This window comes from Eleutherodactylus coqui, chromosome 5, assembly GCF_035609145.1.
Source record: "Eleutherodactylus coqui strain aEleCoq1 chromosome 5, aEleCoq1.hap1, whole genome shotgun sequence".
Classification (NCBI taxonomy): domain Eukaryota; kingdom Metazoa; phylum Chordata; class Amphibia; order Anura; family Eleutherodactylidae; genus Eleutherodactylus; species Eleutherodactylus coqui.
This window is the reverse complement of record NC_089841.1, coordinates 164,685,026-164,705,009: the sequence shown is the minus strand read 5'-3', so window position 1 is coordinate 164,705,009 and position 19,984 is coordinate 164,685,026. Positions and strand designations below refer to the sequence as shown.

General features: G+C 44.4%; 1 protein-coding gene across 1 annotated transcript; it reads left to right on the top strand.

Moving 5' to 3' along the window:
* The first annotated feature begins 2,872 nt into the window (after positions 1-2,872).
* LOC136626986 (hydroxysteroid 11-beta-dehydrogenase 1-like protein A) lies at positions 2,873-19,739 on the top strand. Its single transcript, XM_066601940.1, has 7 exons — positions 2,873-2,910; positions 3,014-3,267; positions 5,335-5,465; positions 9,019-9,130; positions 14,284-14,472; positions 17,923-18,066; positions 19,487-19,739. The coding sequence occupies exons 2-7, from the start codon at positions 3,183-3,185 to the stop codon at positions 19,699-19,701; spliced, it is 876 nt and encodes a 291-aa protein (XP_066458037.1). The 5' UTR covers positions 2,873-2,910; positions 3,014-3,182; the 3' UTR covers positions 19,702-19,739.
* The last annotated feature ends 245 nt before the right edge of the window (positions 19,740-19,984 follow it).

The window sequence follows — 19,984 nt, the reverse complement described above, 5'->3', positions numbered from 1 at the left end:
TTTCCACTGGAGAAAGCCACATAAGCACAGGAGAACAGTCTACACAGATGTTGTCCCAGGAACATTACAACTAACTGCGAACATTACAACTACCATTGCGAACCACTGATCCAGCGACCGCTCCTTAAATGTGCAGAGCTGAGGGATGTTGGAACTCTTGGAGCCTATATTTTGACATATGCATAACAAATGGTTTTCTTTGAATTTCCCTGTAACAAATAATTTCATATATTGCATGGCTGAAGGTTTACTGCTCCATCTGGAAATGTAGATTTTACAAATTTATGAATGGATAAAAAAAAAGTCATTTTAAAAGATAAGCCATTAATCCCTTCCCATACATTTACAGTGAAGCCTCCTGTACATATCCACTGAAAATTGTACAAGAATCATCTTGAAGGGCTTATTCAGACGACCGTATATCGGCCGCGTATTCACGGCGGCTGATATATACGGCGTTCCTCTCTGCAGGGGGAGGAGGTTGGAAAAGCCGGGAGCAGTGCTCTGAGCTCCCACTCCCTCTCCGCCAACTCTCCACCCCCTCTCCGCCCCTCTGTACTATTTGCAATGAGGGGAGGCAGGGTGGGGGCAGAGCTAATTCCCAGGATTTAGCCCCGCCCCCGTCTCCTCTCATTGCAAATAGTGCAGAGGAGCGGAGAGGAAGTCCAGACGGGGTGGATTTGCAGCAGGATTACAATGTGGACCCTCCGCACAGAAATTCTGTGGCATTTCCAAAAATCTCTTGGCCGGGTTTTTTCATGATGAAGCAAAATCAAACTATTGATTTCAATGGTTTTGTCTTGATTAGCGGAATTCTTGCACATTAATACTATATACGAGAACAATACGGCAGGACTTATCTTCCTGCTCTTTTTTACAAACTCACATGCAATAATGCGGGGTTTGAACAGTTAAAAAAAATAGTTTTACCTGGTTTATGCACTAATACGCTCCGTAGCGGCAAGTGTTTAGGGTCATGTGCCCGTCTGTTTAGGCCTTTAACAATGCAGGGCGTAGTTATGTCCTGCAGCATTGGGGTTTGTTTTAAGGCTATCTCCCTCCATGCAACACGGGCGCTGGGTGGTTCTTACTGCCGACACCTGCCGTCAACAGCTCTGATCAGCCACGTGGCTGATCAGAGCTGTTAACCCTTTAAATGCTGCTGTCAATTCTGAGATCACAGGGAGCCGTGCAGGCGTCAAGGCAGCCGGGGGCCTTCTGAAAGACCTATGGCCGATTCGGTGGCTTGATAGAATGCCTGCCCGATCGCAGTATGATGTACTGCTATGGCATTACATCATACTGCAGGAGCGATCAAAGCATTGCAAATTGTTGGACTAAAAAAAAAAAGTAAAAATAAGATCAATAAAGATTTATCAAGAATTTTTTTAAAAAGTAATAAAAGTTAAAGAAAAAACCTTTGTCTTATTTATAATAAAAGAATCTAAAGAAGACAAAAAAAACATATTTGATATCGCTGCATCAGTAAAAGTCCGATCTGTCAAAGTAATGCATTATTTACCCCACATGATGAACGTCGTCAGTACAAAAAAATTAAAAAGCCAGACATGCGCTTTTTTGGGTAACCCTGTCTCCAATAAAAAGCCATCAAAAAGATGTATGCATTCCAAAATGGTACCAATGCAAACTACAAGACGTCACGCAAAAAATAAGTCTTCTCACAATTATGTCGACAGAAAAATAAGACAGTTAATGCACTCGGAGGACGGTGGCAGAAAATTATTTTAAAAAATCAAATATCTTTGAAAAAAATAAAAGTAATACAGCAAAAAAAACAAACAAAAAAACAACATAAGTTTGGCATCGTAGTAAATACCCATAGAATATGGTTGTCAGGTGATTTTTCTTGCAGTTTGTGCGCCGTCAAAACGACGCACTGAAAGATGGTGGAATTTCATGGTTCTTTTTTATTTCACTCCACTTAAAAAAAATTCCAAGTTTTTCAGAACATTATATGGTACATTAAATAGTACAATTGCAAAGTACAACTCGTCCCGCAAAAAACAAGCCCTCATACAGCGAGATCGATGGATAAATAAAGGAGTTATGATTTTTAAAAATGGGGAGAAAAAACGAAAATGGGGGAAAAAGAGCCAGGGGTTAGAGATATGGTATGAAAGATATGTGTACAGTAGGCGAAAATGCTGCATAATTCCACAGCATTTCCGCATCCTAACAAACATCTGCACCATCAGTACAGATACTGAAATCAGCTACGTATTTCAGAGAATACAGCGGTCCCCTCCGTAGTGCCCGGCGTGGGTATTAAGCGCAGCGCCGCTGCTCAGGTGGTGGCACTATCTGGTGCCCGGCGGCAGATACAGAGCGCAGCGCTGCAGAAGTGATGGCACTACCCTGTGCCCGGCGGCAGGTATAGAGCGCAACGCTGCAGAAGTGATGGCACCACCCTGTGCCCGTCGGCGTGTACAGACTGCACTGCTCAGGTGGTGGCACTATCTGGTGCCCGGCGGCAGATACAGAGCGCAGCGCTGCAGAAGTGATGGCACTACCCTGTGCCCGGCGGCAGGTATAGAGCGCAACGCTGCAGAAGTGATGGCACCACCCTGTGCCCGTCGGCGTGTACAGACTGCACTGCTCAGGTGGTGGCACTATCTGGTGCCCGGCGGCAGATACAGAGCGCAGCGCTGCAGAAGTGATGGCACCACCCTGTGCCCGTCGGCGTGTACAGAGCGCACTGCTCAGGTGATGGCACTATCCGATGCCCGGCGGCAGGTACACAGCGCAGTGCTGCAGAAGTGATGGCACCACTCTGTTCCCGGCGGCAGGTATAGAGCGCAACGCTGCAGAAGTGATGGCACCACCCTGTGCCCGTCGGCATGTACAGAGCTCACTGCTCAGGTGATGGCACTATCCGGTGCCCGGCGGCAGGTACAGAGCGCAGTGCTGCAGAAGTGATGGCACCACCCTGTGCCCGGCGGCGTGTACAGAGCGCACTGCTCAGGTCATGGCACTACCCGGTGCCCGGCGGCAGCTACAGAGGGCACTGCTCAGGTGATGACACTTCCGGGAGGTTGCCCGACTAGATTACCTGGGAGGTGCATTTAAACTTCACAGAGATCAAGGCCGGCCGAGAAGTTGCGAGTCAGCGCACTCTGCTAACCTGGTGTCACTTTCCTGCCACCACCAGGTAGCCTAGCAGCATGGCCGGGATGAAGCTGCTGCTGTCCTCTCTGCTCGTAGCGCTCAGTGCCTACTACTATTACAGCACAGACCCCATAACTCCAGGTGAGTAGTTTTATATAGTATGGTAATACATGCGCTAAATGTAGTATTCTACATGGTATGCTATGCTAGTTTCTCTATTAACCCTTTAAGGACACGTTGTGAGCGTAGATTTGGGCATGCAGTTTCTCTCCAAGCATTCTGCTGGTTGAGACAAGATGCACCAGTACCTAAGCACACAGCAGGTTTTTTTTTCAATTTTCGTTTTATTCCTTGCCACTTTTAAAAAATCATAAATTTTTTATTTATCCTTCAACGTAGATGTCTGAGGGCTTGTTTTTTGCGGAATGAGTTGTATTTTGCAATGGTGCTATTTAATGTACTGAAAAACTTAAAAAAATATTCTAAAAGGATTGAAATGGAAAAAAAATGAAATTCCGCCATCAGTGGGTGGTCTTGTTTCTACACACTGCACCAAAAATGACATAACTTTATTCTATAAGTCAGTACGATTATTACGATGGCTTATTCAGACAACCGTATATCGGCCACATATTCACGCCGGCCGATATATGGCGTCCCTCTCTGCAGGGGGAGGAGGCTGGAAGAGCCAGGAGCAGGAACTGAGCTCCCGCCCCCTTTCCACCAACTCTCCACCCCCTCTCCGCCCTTCTGCACTATTTGTAATGAGGCGGGGCGGAGCTGGAACTTAGCCCCACCCCATCCCACCCCCTCTCATTGCAAATAGTGCAGAGGGGGTAGAGAGGGAATGGGAGCTTAGTGCACTGCTCCCGCCTCCCCCCCTGCACAAAGAGACGCTGTATATTGTCCGGCGTGAATACCCGGCCGATATACGGTCGCCTGAATAAGCCTAACTAACTTATAGTTTTTGTTGCTGTACTAGTCTTAAATATAAAATATCTTTGGAAAATAATTAAATTATCTTCTGCCACCTTCTGACAGACATAACTTTTTTATTTTCCCATCAACATAGTTGTGCAAGGGCTCATTTTTTTTGCAGAACGCTCTGTAGTTTCCACTAGCACTATTTTGGAGTACATTTTGATCACTTTTTAAAAAAAATATTTCTTGGAGACGAAGTGACCAAAAAAGGCACAATTCTGGCAATGTTTGCTTATTAATATTATTATTTTTTTACGACGTTCAGCGTGCGGGGTAAATAATACATTGCTTTGATAGATTAGACTTCTATGGATGCAATGATACCAAATATGTATCATGTATCAATTTAGCAAATTAGCCCCGCCTCTCCTCATTGCAAATAGTGCAGAGGGGCGGAGAGAAGGCAGAGAGGGGGCGGAAGCTCAGAGCACTGCTCCTGGCTCTTCCAGCCTCCTCCCCCTGCAGAGAGAGATGACGTATATCGGCTGGGCATGAAAATCCAGCCGATATACGTTCGTCTGAATCCAGCCTCAGTCTGTAATGGCAGCCCTGGAGGTTTTCAGAAGGCCCTGGCTGCCATGGCAACTGAACAGCACCCCGCAATCATATCGCGGAAGGCCGTTTGGGAACCCTGAGCTCCAATCAGGACATTTAAGTGCCACTGTCAGATTTACTGTGGCATATAAAGGGTCAATAGCTGCAATCAGCAGGAGTACCGATCAGAGCTCTTGCAGCCAGGTTTCGCTATAAGAAACAGCTGGGACCAGCATTGTATGGAGCAGGATCAACCTCTGATTCCCCCTCCATACAAATCCCGAACCTCCGTGATGTAAATGTACGTCCTAGAGCGTTAAGGGGATACGAGATATAAATGTATTAAGAGATATAAAATTAGGGCAGAGTACAAGATTACAGTGTACAGTGCGATTTACCTTTAAATATATAATGCAGAAGAGATATAAATGTATCCTACTTTTCTTCCAGTTTTTAACATGAATAGTAAATACAGATGAGAGAGCACACAAATGCTCGGGTCTGTGTTATTCGAGTTGAGCTTTTCGTAAAATTCGAGAGCTCTACTCGAGTAACGAACCCCATTGACTACAATGGAAGACTCAAGCATTTTTGTATGTGGGACGCCGCGTCCCGAGCTTTTTTTTTTTCTTGGTTCTCTCCCTCTCCCTCGGTGCTGTTTGGATTTTGTGTAACTTTGCTTGGTTCTTCTAGAGATGGTAAAAGGGAAGAGAGTTCTGGTGACTGGATCAAGTACTGGGATTGGAGAACAGATTGCATATAAATTTTCAGAAATGGGGGCTCATGTGATGCTCACCGCCCGAAGAGCTAAACAACTTGAGGAGGTATGTTTATACAGATTCATCTTTCCATGTATAGATCCATTTTACACTACATGAACCCTACCACAAATTGGTGGCAATCATACATTATGCGTCTACACTGGTACCAGTTTTGTGACACTTATAGCTTTTGTCACTTGCAACTAACTGCTTTCATTATACGTATGTTACCATTGCTGTGATGAGACAACTTGTGTTAATACGATAGGCAGTGTGATAACTTGCAAAGGTGTAATTCACCTTAATTACCTAAAATGAAACTTTTATACTGACAAATCCATCTAAGTGCTCAGTCAGTTAAGCATGTTTTTTTGCGCGCCTATTTGTGCGAAAAAAAATACGCTGCTCGCATATGCAGAAAATGCGTGACCGGGCAAAGTTTTATATGTGCAGGGCATGAAACTTTGCCCATTGACTAGAGCAGCTGCACTCCAGGAAGAGAGAGAAAAAGCCCCGCAGAGCTTCGGGATTTCCTCAGAGTATGGACCGTGAGAGGAGATATTGGGGGTTTCCCCATAGCACAGAGAGACTGAGCGTGGCTATGGGGAACCCCTCCATAGGTCAGCTCGCTGTCCCTGCTCTGGGGAAACTAACCAGAGCAGCGCTGTCCCTCTCTTATATGAGGAAATCCCCATAGCATAGAATGGGTGGGCCTTGATAGAGGGGGGTGGAGGGGGTTAAGGTCCCCCTAACCCCCCTTCCTACATGGTTTGCTAGGGCAGATTCCTGTAGCCCCGCCCACTCCTACCACGCTCTTGGGGGAAGCTCTAGGAAAAGCCCTGAAACCCGTCCCCCCTCTCTCTCCCCGCTTAAGAGAATTCTCGGGGGGGGGGGGGAGAGGAGGGTGGAGTCCCCTACTGCCCCCCTCCCTGCTGCTGGGGAATTGCTCAGCAGGGAATCTATTGCCAGCGTAGGAGTTGCCCTTAACTCCTGCTCCCATAGGACTCAATGGAAACTCCTGCCCGGCGCACAACCTAAGATAATGCGTGTTCTATCTTTTTTAGGTGCGCGCCGTTTTGCGCTGCTAATTCCTCACATATGAATGCTTCTATAAGAACCCATTGGTTTATTGAGGAGCGTTCATTTTCCGTGCACATATAACACACGCGTCTGACTGAGCTTTTAAATACTGATCACTAAGGCCGCTCTCACACAGGCCGGTTTTTACAGCGTTTAAAACTCCTCCATTGATTTCAATGAGGCTCTGCAAACAATTTTTAGTGCATTTTCAGGTTTTTTTTTAATGTACCTCATCATCCTTTCCAATGATGTGGTGTGTTTAAAAAGCTGTAAAAAGCAGGTTTTTTTTACAGACTTGTGTGTGAGAGCAGCCTAAAGGTGTCCCTTTCTTTTATTTTGCTGTCCACTTCCTGTTGTCAAGTGAAATCTGTCTTTAGTAACAAAAATAAAGGGATAGAACACAGGAGATGGAGGAGAGTGATGTCTCATGCTGCCCATAGCAATGCATGGAGAGGAGGAAGAGGGATAGATACCCACACAGACACTAGCAGGTAACTAAGATACAGCAGAGGTGAAAAATGGTGAACAATGCAGGATACAAGTCATATGTTGACCAGAAATATTGTTGTCCCTAATATACACACATAACCACTTATTCTGAAAAGTCATTTGGGAGTGCAAGTACACTTTAAGGGCTTATTCACGCCGGTCGATATACGGCATCCCTCTCTGCAGGGGGAGGTGGCTGGAAGAGATGGGAGCAGTGCTTCCGCCAACTCTCCGCTAACTCTCCACCCCCTCTCCGCCCCTCTGCACTATTTGCAATGAGTGGAGGCGGGACGGGGCAGAGCTAATTGACAAGCCTTGACCCCGCCCCCTCTCATTGCAAATAGTGCAGGGGGGCGGAGAGGAGGCAGAGAGGGGGTGAGAGGTCAGAGCACTGTTCCCGGCTCTTCCAGCCTCCTCCCCCTGCAGAGAGAGACGCCGTATATCGGCCGACGTGAATACCCGTCCGATATACGTTCGTCTGAATAAGCCCTAGAAGGAATGTGTTATCAGAGAATTTCCTGCACTTTAAGGGCTAAAACAGACTGTCGCGTGCAAAAATATTCTCGCCACTAGGGAGCAAATTAGAACATAAATTGGTGTTTTTTTGTTTTTCTGTTTTGACTATTCAAACTGCGCTATTGAAACAAAAAAGTAGGAAGATAGGGCAAGTCCTATCTTTCTTGCATGTAGAAAAATTCTTTTCGCACGTGGTAATGCGCGAGAATCCCACTAGTGAAAACAAAACCATTGAAATCAATTATTTTCTTTTGTCCCTTTTTGAAAATCACAGACACAAAACAGGACAAAATTATGGCCTTCTAAAGAAGACCTAAATCAAGTTTTTATGTTAAACATGTATTTTAAAAAGTTGGTTATTTCCTTTACATTTTACGTGTCATTATGTATGGTAAAAAAAAAATCCTGAAATCTTGCAGTTTTCTTTACGGCCACTAATCCTAATAATAGACTGACATTTTTTGTTCTGTAAGGCTGCTTTCACACGGGCGATTTTCTCATGTAATTTTGTTGCAATGGGACAGTGCGACAAATCACATGTATGTAGAACCTTAGCTTTCCTATGAGTTCTTCCACACAAGCGATGTTTTGTAGCGTGCGACACTGCAAGACTACCAAATCGCGGCATGCTCTATATATCCGCGATTTGAGGGTTTTTTTTGTAGCCCATGTTTCCCTATGGACCCTTCCTTTGTGTTGCATCACATCGCACAAAAATGCTGTTTTCGTACAGTGCGATGCAATTTTTACAGTAGGAAATCCTACTGTAAAAGCCCTAAACTAAGCCCTGGCTGCATAAAAAAAGGAATACATCACCTACAGGCGCTGTCAGGCTCCGGCGCGCATCTCCTCTTAGACACCACCATTGTAAATGGGGACCACCATTGTAAATTTCAGGCCGCAGCTCCTGACTGATCCTCAATGATTTGTATTTGTCGGCGATACAAACTTGTGTGTGTCTCTCTGCTTTCGCAGCCTGCTAAGACAGCGATGGTGTCCTCTATTATGCATGTAACGTTTTTTTTTTACCAGCTGCCAGATATCTAAGCCTCCTTGTGGGGACATGAGCAGGGTTGTTATACGGATTAGAACTATGAGGATTTTTATACCAGTACAGACTTTGCCAATGATTAATTTTTGTGAATTTATCATGTGACTTTGTTTGCCTACTTTATTGCCTGTATTTGAGTGCCAGTTTATTAGTCAGGAGAGGCCATGAGTAAGAATGCTTAAGTGCATTTGAAAAGCATTTTTACCGCATCTATGAAAATGTATTAATTTACTGGATCTTTTACTTTATCATGTTGAAGTTCTAAATAAGTGACTATCTGTGCTCTGGAGGGGAACGTGGGAGAAATCCGGGTGAGCTGACTCTTTCCTCTTTTCACGTATCATGGCAGAAATACCTAAATATTCATGGTAATGGCTACCTTGGTGCAAGTTCTAATTGTACTGTCAATAAAAGAAATTAAAAATGCCATCATCAAAATAATGGCATTCCACTTTTATTTTTAATGCTTTTGTTTCCTAGGTGGCAAAGAAGTGTCTGCAGTTAGGGGCAGGATCAGCCCATTATGTTGTGTCTGATATGGAGAATTTGACTTCAGCTCAGAATGTGGCCGAAGAAGCAATTAAAAAACTAGGTAAATTGTAATTTTATATAGACCAGTGTTTGCACCATCACTAAGCTACGAGTACAGTAAAATCCATCTGAATAACTTATAATATAAGGAGAGTTTTTCTTGTCGGGTGTTTTTGGTGACCAATGAAAGGACAATCTAGTATGCTTTAGTGATAACTACATAGGCGTACCGGCAGGGGGTGCTGGGGTCGCAACAGCGACCCGGCCCCTGCACTTGAGGGGGCCCAGAGGCCGCACTCCACCATACACTTTCATTTCGCACTGCACTGTCGGCGGCCGCGTGCTTAGTGCGGTCCGGCAAACAGCATGAGCCAGAGATGACAGTAGGAGAAGGGAGAAGGAAGGACTTGGAGAGAAGACAGGGGAAGAGGAGGGGGGATGGGGGAAGGAGCAGAGAGGACAGAGATACAGACTCACAGGCACAGCACAGCACGGGGCATCAAGTGGACCAGGGATGATGATGTCGTCTTCCTGCTGCTTCCCTCCTGCTGACACAGCTGTTCTCCTCACCAGAGACGTAGTCTGGGCATCGAGGTATCTATCTATCTCTCTCCCATATCTATCTCTCTATCTCATTATACTCACCTCTCCGGACGCTGCGGGGCTCCCCTCTGTGCAGGCCGGATTTTCTTTCTCCCGGTCGGCGGATATGCTCGGCACGCCGGCAGCGGGCCGCGTGCATGTGCACCAATATTTTAACCCTTTCCAATCCATAAATTGGAGCTGGGGAGAATGGATGAGAAAAAATAAATTTTCCCTGCACCCTCCTGAACTGAGTTCAGGAGGGTGCAGGTGCTCACTGCATCGTGTCAGGCGGCACCCAGCGGTCACATGATCGCCAGGCCAGGAGGCAGAAGGGAGAATGCGGAAGACGCCGGACAGGTAAGCAGGTTCCCCCACGGTGCAGGCTCCTGGCTCGGCGTTCATGTGACCGCCGGGCGGAATCTCCTGCATTACGTAGCGCTAATTGACCGCTATGTACTGTGTAAAGGAGAAGGCAGAAAGGGTTAAAAACCCTTTCTGCCTTCTTCTCGGAGGTGCTTGATGAGGATCAGTGCAGGAGTGCATCTGCACCCGATATGTCTGATGATCGGGTGCAGATGCACTCCTGCACTGCAGTGTCGGGCCTGCCCCGACATCAGAGCTGTGGAGGGAAATGATGATGTCGGGGCAGGCCCGACATTGGATTGGAAAAGGTTAAAAAATCTCCGGTTCTCCCGCATATCTGCGGCACAGCACTAAAACAGCTTCAATGGAAGCCGCAGGAGCCGTCCGTGCGGTAGATCTGCAGGAAAATGGAGCATGCTGCGATTTTTAAATTTTTTTTATTTTTTTCCTGTGAGTGTGACCCGCACGCTGGGAAGGAATCCCCTCTGCCTGCTTTTAGCTGCCCTACTGATGCTAATGCATCCCTATGGGCAGCAAGACACACGGATCTTTCGTGCGGGTGCCACGCGCAGATTTTATAAATAAAACCCGCACGTGGACATTGGCCCTCAGGCATAGGTACGGGGTGAGGGGGAAAAAGGGCCCGGGGGGGGGGGGGGGGGGCCCGAGCTGAGCTTTTGCACCCGGGCCCCTGAGCCTTTAGGTACGCCCCTGGATAACTAACTTGTTAAATATATTTTTCAATTAGCATTTGTTAAAATAAATCCTGAAATTTTTCTGCATTCACGCTAGTTATTAAGTCTTACTACACCCTAAAAATTCCCCCCGATTGAAGTTATGCACCCGGAATAAAAAGTGCCACATAATGGCTCCCACATACTCACTCAAAAAAGATCAAAAGCCAGGGGCACAAACCTCTAGACATATGTTTTGCCTCCAAACCCCCACCCCTCCGACAAAAAAAAAATAAAATCTATCTATAGACAACATGTTTACAACCCCAATGCCGTAAAATTGGCATCCTGTGTAAAATGGAAATAAATGTTGAGAAAAAAGGAATGCGATGATTTGAACATTTCATATATGTCAAAATATTTTATACACAATAGAACAAAGAACGCAGATATGAAGGTGAAAGTGAGACATTTTTCATTTTCATTTTTTAAAATTAACTCATTTAGCATTTTATGGCAGAAAAACATTTAAAAAAAGTTGGACTAGGGCCTTGTCTACCATTGTGTAGTATCCCCTCTTATGTTACAGCAATCTCTAGGAAGTGAGGAGACCAGTTGATGGAGTATTGGGAGGATTTGCAGAACTCAAATCCTGCTCTTGTCTCTGGCCCTGGCACTTCCTTCTTGCAATGTAACTATAAGTGCTTTGAGGCAACGGGCCAGAGAGAAGAGTAAGAGTTGAGGTCTGTACACAAAATCGGGCAATCCGAAATATCCCTGGGGGACTAGCCGGGGGGCAAATGCTCCCTTGGTTCCCTGGTCCCATCCCAGTGGATGAATGGGAGTTGCTCTGTGCAGCAAAAATGTAAAAGCAACCTTGATTCCTGGAATTGGTAGAGGCTCCATAGGTCAGGTGCCTGCTGATCATCCTATAGCAAATATAAGATCTAAAATGAGAATACACCTTTAAATAATTCTTGTGTCTGCAGTGAAAGAATTGCATGATATTTGTATTGTCTTCTTTTTCTGTGTGGTTAGTCAGGATTCTCCACGATTCAAAGCTGTATAACGTTATTTTGCTAATCATTGACTTCGTTTGACAAGAAGTATGGTGATTTACCTCATATCTTCTAGGTGAAAAGGTTTTCAGCAAGTTGCTCAAGGAATGTTTGTCTGTGTGTATATGAAGGGGCATGTATCACCTATATTCTTCTCTACTTAATACTAGATAATGGTACATATTCTTGTTATCTAATCTGCTATTTACATCACTTTCACATTTTAACATCATACAGCATAACCATCAGAACAAGATTAAGGGGTTTTACAGGAAGAATACTATTGGTGACCTATCGTTAGGATAGGTTATCAATAGTTGATCTGCTGGGGTCCATCGCTCGGGACCCCGACCGATCAGCTGAGCGGGCGCAAGCTATCAGCGTCGCAATAACACAGAGGTTGGGGCAGAAGCAGCGGAAGTCTCCGCACCGGCCACTACACAGAGACGCTCTGTAGGATCTGCGTCTCTCTTAGGGCCCTTTTACACGGGCTGACGGTCATGTAAACGACTTCACAAGCGCTGATGTCACTGCTAGCTGTTACTAGTTAAAGAGATTTATAAGGCCATCCATGCTCCTCTGGGAAATATGCAAATGGCAAGATGGAACAATACCTCTGCAGCACCACCTATTGGAAGGCAGCATTCATTGTTATAAGACTTGTTTAAAAGTCCAACATGGACTTGCAGGAATGCTGCGTTCCAATAGTGCAATGTTGCACTGCAGGGCTCTGCTAATTGTTGGCGTTAGCAGAGCCAGCCAGTGACCAGCAGGGTTAGGAATGTTCAGCCGCCGGTTGGCATTTGGGGGATTTTAGTTTTAGTGAGTGGGAAGGAGGGGGCGGCCGGAACTCCATTTCTGCAGAACTGAAATCCACAAAAATCTGCAGCATAAATAAACAGGCTATGGATTTATAATATGCACTACAGATCATTTTATACTGAAGATTTTTCCTGCAGCATCTGGTTGAGTTTTACCCGCAGTCCCACTGACATCTCATCCACATTACTTGTACTGTAATGCACTGCACATGGATGTACCCTAAAAAACTACTACATGTATGTAAAAGCACATGGAAACCTTCAGATGTTTGGGGCATATTACAAAAATCTGGAAATTGGACAGCATTTGTACCATGTTTTCAAGTGTAAGGAAGTAACATTCACTACGAAATATGGGATGCAACTGTAGGTCTATGATATTCTGTCTTTGAAGGATTCATTTTTTTTCAATGCTGGTGGATATGTTTTTTTGACATAGGCAAACATAAGTCTGGTATTGTGCCTATGTAGTAAACCTTGTTCTATTTTTAAATCTATGTTACAAGCTCGGTTCTGCTATCATATATATCAAGTAAGCTGAGTTCTGTTACCATATCTATGTAGCAAGCTTTATTCTAGAAAGATATCTATGTAATAATCTTGATTCTGTTATCATATCTATATAGTAAGTTTGTTTATGGTAACATGTCTATGTAAACAGCTTTGTTCTGGTACCATATTTATATAAGCCTGGTTTGGGTGCTGTCTATGTGACAAGCTTGGTTCTGTTATCATATCTATGTATTAAGCTAAATTCTGCAACTGTATGTACTTAGCTTGGTTCTATTACCATATCTGTGTAGAAAGCTTGGTTCTGTTACAGTATTTATATTGTAATTTAGCTTCTGTTGCCTTATATATATTCCCACTGGACATAAGTCTCTGCCAGAGGCATCTAGCAGTAATTTCATTCCTTCTTAACGAAAACCTATGCACTCTCGGCTGGGCCTGTATGTGTATGGGAAAGTCGGGAGCGATGGGTGTCGTCCTAATGAGTGTTTGCCTGACTGGTATCTAAAGTGTATTGGTAAGTGTGAAAACTGCAAGATTTCAGGATTTTAGAAAATATACATAATGATATGGTAAAATAAACATTTTTTTACAAAATGTATTTTTTTTACATAAAAACTTTATTTAAACAATAGGCCATTTTCTGACGACGCATCCCCTCAAGTCTTGTAAGAATGACACAAACTTTAGTGTAGATGGATTATAAAAGGTTGCCTTACTGGAGCACAAATTATAGCATTCAATTCTTTATTGAGTGTCATTATACAACTGTTAAGGGACTCAGTGAGTATACCTCCAATAAAGAGGCGTAACTTGAAGCTCCTGGGCCCCAATGCAAAACCAGTAACAGGGCCCCCAACTATAATGCTTTATTCATAGTACTGGGCTCCCTATATGGAAAAGAGAGGCCTTATGGGCCCCCTAAAGCTCCTGGGCCCAGGTGCAACCGCATCCCCTGCATGCTCTATAGTTACGCCAGTGCTCCAATATGTTTAAATGGTACACATTTGTACAATAAAGTTTTCTTACTCCTAACTAATTCTGTTCATCCAATTCTTCCACCTGTAATCTCTGAATCCTAAAAAGCTCACACATTGTGATATGTATAATGTAGTGAAATAGTCTGCAGCCCCCGTAACTACAGCCAGAGTGATATTTTACAAAACTGTTTACCAAGACCTTATTTCTGATCTTTTTATCAAGGTGGCCTTGATTATCTGGTTTTAAATCATGTGGGAGGAAGTGGATCATTTGGAACTTTTCAGGGCGACATGGCGGCAGTGCTGAGTTCAAACAAAGTAAATTATCTCAGCTACATCCAACTGACGTCCACGGCTTTAAAGGCGCTACTGGAATCCCAAGGCAGCATCGTTGTTATGTCCTCACTGAGTGGTAATATTAATGGCTTGCTTGTACTGTCCAGTATATTTATTATACCTTATTTGTAAGGTTTATGAAAACAGAATGTTATGGTAAGAGTAGATTAATTTAGCAGTCCAAACTTTAAAAATCTGGAAGAATAGTCAGAATTCAGAGAATGCCTCAAGTCCATGCAGCATCAAAACTTTCTTTATTTGCCATGTGTCCCTTCTATATATCGATTTTATTCACCTATTCATTGTTCTCACTGAACAGTGCCCTCCACCCCCTATATCTATGAATGAGGCATTAGCCTTAAAATGCATCACATTTGCTGTTTCATTAAAATAAAAGTCAAGTGTTAATCTTGACTCAGTGTTTTTTTAAACAAGCAAAAAGGTTGCGCCCTATCCTAGTGTTTCTGTCTGTCTGCCTATTCTCGCTGCACAGGCACAGATTTCCTTACAGGTCCCACTATTTCTGCCTTATATTGATCTCAAAGTGGAAGAGGAACCTGAAAAGAGACAATCCTGGAACCTGGGGAGATGATTAACCCCCCCCCCCTCACCCCCATTCACCAATCTAGACTACCATTAATGCTGACACTGAGCCCTTCACTACCCTAAACTACCAAAGATAGCTTAATTGTGTGGGACTACACCTTTTAATGTGTTATTTCTTATCTACAGAATAGGGGATGACCAATAGGGGGAACAGGGGTCTGGAGCGTCCTCACATGAATGGAGGGACGGTTGCACATGTGCATCAACACTTCAATTACTGCAATAGGTCTTCCAGAGATGGCTGACCATAGTTCCATTGAAATTAATGGAGTGGTGGTGTGCATGTGCAACCATCATTTCATTCATGTGGGGTGATCAGGACCACTGTCCTCCAGATTGGCCCAGATGTTAGTCTCCAGCAATCAACTAGTTATTCCCTATCCATTCCCAGCATGTAGTCTCCACTCCCTGAGTACCTAATGCATTGTGTTTCAGTGTCTCAGTGCATTGGGTATGTCTCTTGGGTAGTATTCTACCCAATGATGAAGATACAGTACATCAGGTACTTGGGAAGCTGAGATGGCGTGCTGTGAAGAGCAGCTGAATGCAGCTTCTTCTTAGGCGACTCTCATACATGCCTTTTTTTTTCTACGACAAATAAGCGCAGCACTCAGGACACCGCGGTACAACACCGCCATAGATTTCAATGCGGCCTTGCAGAAATTTGCTTTAACGCGGCATTTGTAATGACGCAATTTTCGAGCGCTGTCTGTTCTGTTTTTACTGCTAAAAATCACGGTAAAAATGCCACGATTTTGAGTGCCGTTTTCTTAACGCATGTGTGAAAGGGGCCTAAGGGAGGACGGCTTCTGTCGCAGTGTTTGCAGCTAGGCATCACAGAAGATACCAAGGGCAAATAAAGTGATTAAAGCTAGATAAGCCAGGATTAGTACCAAACTAAAGGCTTATTTACACGCGAAGACCATCTTTCAAACGATTGAAAGATTGACAGTTCTAGCGATCATTTTGCATAAAGTACTAATGCCCATTAGCACTTTATCAGCTTTATTTGCATGTAAATGAGCCTCCAGCAGCTGTTTGCAAATTCCAGCATGTGGTCTCGACTTCGGACTTAGCTGAATTGTCTTCGCACAGGCTGCTGTGGGCAGTCGGCTAAATGCAATGCTGTCAGCTGCTCCAGTGGAGAGCACAGCATGCGGTCCCTGCTATCTCTCTCTAGCTGAACAATGGATTTTATGCGCTCCTAAAAATCATCGTTCAGCCAAAGAGTGAAAGATGGAAGCGTTTACAAGCAAGGATTATCGCTCAAAAGCCATTGTTTGAACAAATTTTGAGCAATAATCGTTGCATGTAAATGGGGCTTTAGATGTACACCTGTGTGCCAAGAGCACAGGTTGTCTTCAGCTGCATAGTTCAATTGGATAGGGGCAGCCGTATCTAGAGCAATTTTCTATTAAACGTACCGAGAATTGGTTAATTAAATAAATTGAAAAAATGCTTAAAATTGTCTTCTTTAGATTAAAACAAAAATTGAATGTGCATTATTATAGGTAAGCTGCTTAGGCGATGCAGGAACTGTTAGAAGATTAGTAACAATGGAAAATTACAAACTGTCCCACTTTTCACACAATAATTCAGCTGTTTTGTTGTCATTGCTCATTGCTGCCACAATACTACAAACCAGATATATGGCTGCTTAATGAAGCGCTATTATCCTAAATTTGCCAACATCTTTGACTGTGTGAAATTACAAGACTGCAGGTTATGTTATGGTTTGTCACTAAAATGTTTTGTGCTCCACAACTAATCATGATTCTTCTACAGCTGGTTATAGGTATGATTAAAAATTACTTCCCTGCTAATGTTTAAACAAACACCAGCGAACATATTATATTTAGATAACAGATTCTATAATACTTACATCACCTCTAATAGGAAATTACACACAGGGAAGTTGTTTCCAAAAAATCTAACAACCTTTGTGTAGTACAATGAGCCCCAAAAATACAGCCAATGTCATTAAGAACTATCTTCAGCCTATAGGCTCTTTCACACGGGCGTCGCTGTTTTTACGTTTGCCCGCCGGTGCCGTAAAAACGCGTGCACAAGTCTAACGCTTGTGCGCCCATTCAGACTGCCTGGGCCCGCCACATATATACGCCGAGCCTGCAATGCCGTGGGTGTGAGGAGACAGTTTAGCTCTGCTAAACTGTCTTCCCCTTCCTTCCCCCTGGCTGGCTCTCGGCAAGGGAAGAAGGCAGGACAGGGCGGGAGTTAGTGTGCTAAGCTACTGCCCCACTCCGCTCCTTGTTGGCAGCCAGCAATGGGAGGGCGCGGGACAGGGCAGAAGCTTAGCAACTAGCTCTGCCCCCATTCTGCCCTTCCCATTGCAAACAGTCGGCAAGGGGCGGAGAGGAGGAGAGAAGGGGGAGGGAGTTTACCAGTCAGGCTGCTAAACTCCCTCCAACCTCTCTTCTCTGGCAGCTGTCATAGGCTCCCATAGGAGTCTATGCAGCCACCATATTCCGGCCAGAAAGATAGATCCAGGACTATCTCTCCTGGCCGGCGTAAAGGTGCCCAGGAAAGTGCTTCTACGCCACAGGAATATGCCCGTTTGATCTGATGCATTGGAATCTTCTTTTTCTCCCCCCCCCCCCTTCTCTCTTCATTGACTTCTATGGGAAAAATGAGTCAGCAGCAAATACCTAACCTCACTTCATGTAATCTATCTCAATGTCTGTTACTAGAGAAAGACATCACATGACAACAGGTAGTGGACGGCACAAAAACATAATTTTAAGTAATTAATGTGATTTTGCTAATCATTACATTGGCTATTAGATGTGTACAGGATTGTTGAAAAGCTAGTAGTAGTGACCATTTAAATATAATATAGAATGCCTAATTCAAGGGTTTATCAACTAGAACATGTAAACCTAGCTCTTCTCATTCCATACAGGACGTATTGGATCACCATTTACAACAAATTACTGCGCAGCCAAGTTTGCACTGGAAGGTTTCTACAGTACTCTCCGCAAAGAATTTATGCTCAACAAGAATAATGTATCTGTTACTGTGGCCGTTCTGGGATTTATTGATACAGGTGAGGTTGACATATCATTAACCCATAGGCTTTAAACAACATTTCTGGAGCACCTGGTAAAGAAAACAAGGGTAGAAGAAAAAGCAAAAAGTAATAACTGGCCCACCACAGATGACATCTGTTAAAAAAAAGCTGAATATACAATATAAATACATATATATGACAGCTGTGGCAGTAATCAGCTGTCATTGCAGTGGGTTTGAGTCAAACCGCTAGCATATAGCTTTTTTTTGCTGGTGGAAGTTGTTGGATGATGTTCTGTATTATTACATAGCTGTCATCAGATTTAGATATTCCATATTATAAATGGATGTTCCAATTCTGCCAGAGTAGGAGCCGCTGCTTGTTATTAGTGGTGTGCTCCTAGGGGGGGGTCTCAGGTGGGAGCACTCTCTAGGGTATCCATATGCACTGGTGTAACTATGGGGGATGCAGGGAATGCGGTTGCACCCAGGCCCAGGAGCCTTAGGCCTCAGTCACACGGGCGTTTTGATGCACAAATTTTTGAACGCATCAGTTATGCGTTTAAAAATTTGTGAGACCAAAGCAGGCGTCATGGCGGAAAAACCGCTGCTGGCAGCGTTTATCCGCTCGAAAAGAGTGCTGCCCCTATCCCCTGCTGCGACTGTGACAGCTGCAGTAGGGGATTCCTTGGATGTGGAACCCGTGGATGCTGTCACATCCAGGGGTTTCACCTGTGGTCAATGGGTCCAGTGGCAGTTGCGGCGGCCCCATTGACATACAGAGAACATCGCGATCCTCTGCTACAGCTGTGGCAGAGGATTTCTACATCTCCACGGGGAGTCCCAATGTCACTGGACACTGTGACAGCATTGTTTAGTGAAAATGGGACTCCCCGCGGAGATGTAGAAATCCTCTGCCACAGCTGTCACAGCTGTGGCAGAGGAGAGCGATGTTCTCCCATTGAATTCAATAGAGCTAGCAATACAGCCGGATCCATTGAAAGCAATGGGCTGCCCGGCAAAAAAAAATATATATACTCACCTCTCTGCAGCTGCCGGGGCTCAGCTGCATCCAGCTGGGTCTTTTCAGCAGAAAGGTCTGCCTCTGATTGGCTGAGCACTTTGACCAATCAGAAGCAGCTCTCAGCTATTCAATGACTGCCAATCAGAGGCAGCACTCACACATTCATGAAGTTAGGCCTCTACATTAAGAGAAGTTGGGGGGGGGGGGGCAGGCCCAAGATAAACTTTTGTAGCCAGGCCCCTGAGCCTTTAGCTTCGCCCCTGTCCATATGTACTAATAGGGCATATGGACAGAAGTTGACCTGGTGGAACTACCCGTATAATATAATAAAGTGACCTGCATTGCAGATTTAATAATGGTCTAGATGTGTAATCAATGATTTCAGATCTATTTGTATCAGATGGGAGGACTGACAAATTATTTTTATTTTCAGAGAATGCTGTGAAGAAAGTAGGGGACAAGATTACCTTAAGAGCATCACCCAAAGAGGAATGTGCGGATGAGGTGGTTAAAGCGGCCGTATTACGCCAGCCAGAGCTCTTTTATCCTTACTGGGGTATTAGACCATTTGTGTTGTTGCGAGATTTGGCTCCATCTCTGATTGGATATCTACAAAGTCATTTTTTTATCCTAGAAAATATTAAGTGAACCACCTGTATCAATAAAATACTCCTATTTCTTCTCTATATTTTTGTAAAGCCTTTTACTAGATGAATTATGCTAAAATGTTATGTTCCATCATAGCTAGGGTGGTTTCACACGGGCGAAAAAAATAATGCGATTTTTACCTGCTGCATTAGGCCGCCTGCAGACGGCCGGGTTGGATCCCTCTATGAGAATTCTCTCAGTGGGATGCGGACCCATGCCCCTGCAAAGACCTGCGTCTTACTTGCTCCTTGCGTCTTACGCAGAGGGGAACCAGCCCTTCACT